At 42.2% G+C, this 2,143-nt stretch overlaps 1 protein-coding gene across 1 annotated transcript; it reads right to left on the minus strand.

The window, feature by feature from the left end:
* Window positions 1-926: 926 nt before the first annotated feature.
* Window positions 927-1,874, minus strand: OR52L1 (olfactory receptor family 52 subfamily L member 1). The gene is given in 1 exon segment (NM_001388730.1): window positions 927-1,874. A coding segment is annotated over 1 exon segment (948 nt).
* Window positions 1,875-2,143: the final 269 nt, after the last annotated feature.

Raw genomic sequence — 2,143 nt, forward strand, 5'->3', positions numbered from 1 at the left:
CTAATTGACATCATTCATTATCCACATCTCAGAAAGAGAAATTCTCTTTTTTCAAGTGTCATAACTAGTTCTATATTTATTAATAAATATAATAATAATTTATAAATTTAATAGAAATTTTCCAATACCAGACACTAGCAAATTTTATGATTATTCCATCCTAATAATTATATGGTTACTTTTCCTTTGTTAAATTAACTTATAAAACATACATATATTCAATACTTATTCCCTCCTTGTCCTAAGCAAAACATATAAGTAAATCAAAATATATCAAAAATACAAATAGACCTTTTTAAAAAAGAAATCTACTATATATACATATAAGTTTATATTTTGAAAATAAGAATCATAACATATTATTCTTAGAGTCTATTACAGTACCTGCCCCACTTAGGTCTGTTTTAAATAAATGAGTAACACCTATATTGTAATAAAAGGTATTTTCTCACAGAGTGGACATGTCAAATGCTTTGAGAACACTTTCTTACTACAAAGGAACCCAGTGACCTAGAACTCACGGAATTTTGAGGATTTGAAGACACTCTAAACTAAAACCATGAAATGGTTGGGACCTCTCATTCCTTTACTAAATGATGTTCCACAGTCACTGGGTGAAGGCAGGGGAAAAAATGGCAATCCAGAGGCATAATCTATTGACTTATCTAAAGTCCCACAACACAGGAGTAGAGAAATATTGGGATCAAGAGGGAAAAAAAGGACGGGGAAAAATATCACAAATCCTTCCATCTAAGTAACCCAACCATGGATGGATCCAAGTGCCCAAGGGTGTTCTTTGCTATGAGACTAGCAGTACTCAAAGCACTCCTTACTGTGGAATGGTCCCTAGCCACATAGCCTAGACCAGCCAGGGGCTCCTGGAAGTAACTTTGGCAGGAGCTTCAGAAGAAAATGACTGTTCAGATCTATCCTTTTAGGGAGAAAACCCTAAGTACTCGCTGGCGGATCTGTTGAGTCTTCACCCCATAGACAAGAGGATTGAGTGCAGGTGGCACAAGGAGGTAGAGTGTGGCCAGAAGAACATGGACGTGGTGGGGTACATGGTGGCCAAAACGATGTGTGAGGAAGGAGAATATTCCAGGAACATAGAAGATCAGGATAACACAAATATGAGACCCACATGTGCTAAAGGCTTTAAGTCGGGCCTCACCCCCTGGTACCTTCAGCACTGTCTGCAGGATGAGGGCATAGGAAATACCAATGGCCACGACATCTAGCCCAACCACAAGCAGGGCCACTGCCAACCCATAAGCTCGGTTCACTGTGGTTTCTGAGCAGGCAAGTTTTACAACAGCCATATGTTCACAATAGGCATGGCCTATGATGGTGGCCCGGCAGAAGAGGAGTCTCTGCAACAGGATAGGGAAGGGGAGGAGGAGGACTAACCCCCGCACCAGCACTGCCATCCCAATGCGCCCGATGATCCCCGGATGCAAGATGGTGGAATGATGCAGAGGGTGACAAATGGCTACATAGCGATCCAGAGCCATGGCCACAAGTACCCCTGACTCCATGGAAGAGAACGCATGGATGAAGAACATCTGGATCAGGCAGAAAGTGTACCCAATCTCATGGGCATGAGCCAGGAGCACCGCAAGGGTTTTGGGTGCAGTGGAGGAGGCCAGCACCAGGTCAATGCCAGATAGCATGGCCAGAAAGAGGTACATCGGCTGGTGCAAGGATGAGTCAGTCCAGATGATGAAGATGATGGTGACATTGCCCATTACAGCAAGGACATAAAGGACACACAGTGGCAATGCTATCCAGTGCTGGCTTTCCTCTAAACCGGGGATGCCCATCAGAAAAAAAGAAGGCTGGAGTAGCCTCCAGCTAGAATTACTAAAGGTCATCATCAATGGCTTGGAAGACAGAAAAGAAAAAAGAAACCAGAATCATGATTGCCCCATTCCTGGTGGGTCATCCAGTGTCTAGATCTGGCTACCATCTTCATGAGAAGAAACAAGCTGAAACTGAAACACAAGAAAATTAAGTGAGATACAAAGAAGAGAATCCCCTTTTCTTGAGACAAGGTCTTTAAGGTGAGACATCCACATGTCTTAACTATGATAGGTCTAGTTTCATTTACAGATAAGAGTAAACATGCTGCTTCTAGAGAGATGTT

This window comes from Canis lupus, chromosome 21, assembly GCF_011100685.1.
Source record: "Canis lupus familiaris isolate Mischka breed German Shepherd chromosome 21, alternate assembly UU_Cfam_GSD_1.0, whole genome shotgun sequence".
Classification (NCBI taxonomy): Eukaryota; Metazoa; Chordata; class Mammalia; order Carnivora; family Canidae; genus Canis; species Canis lupus.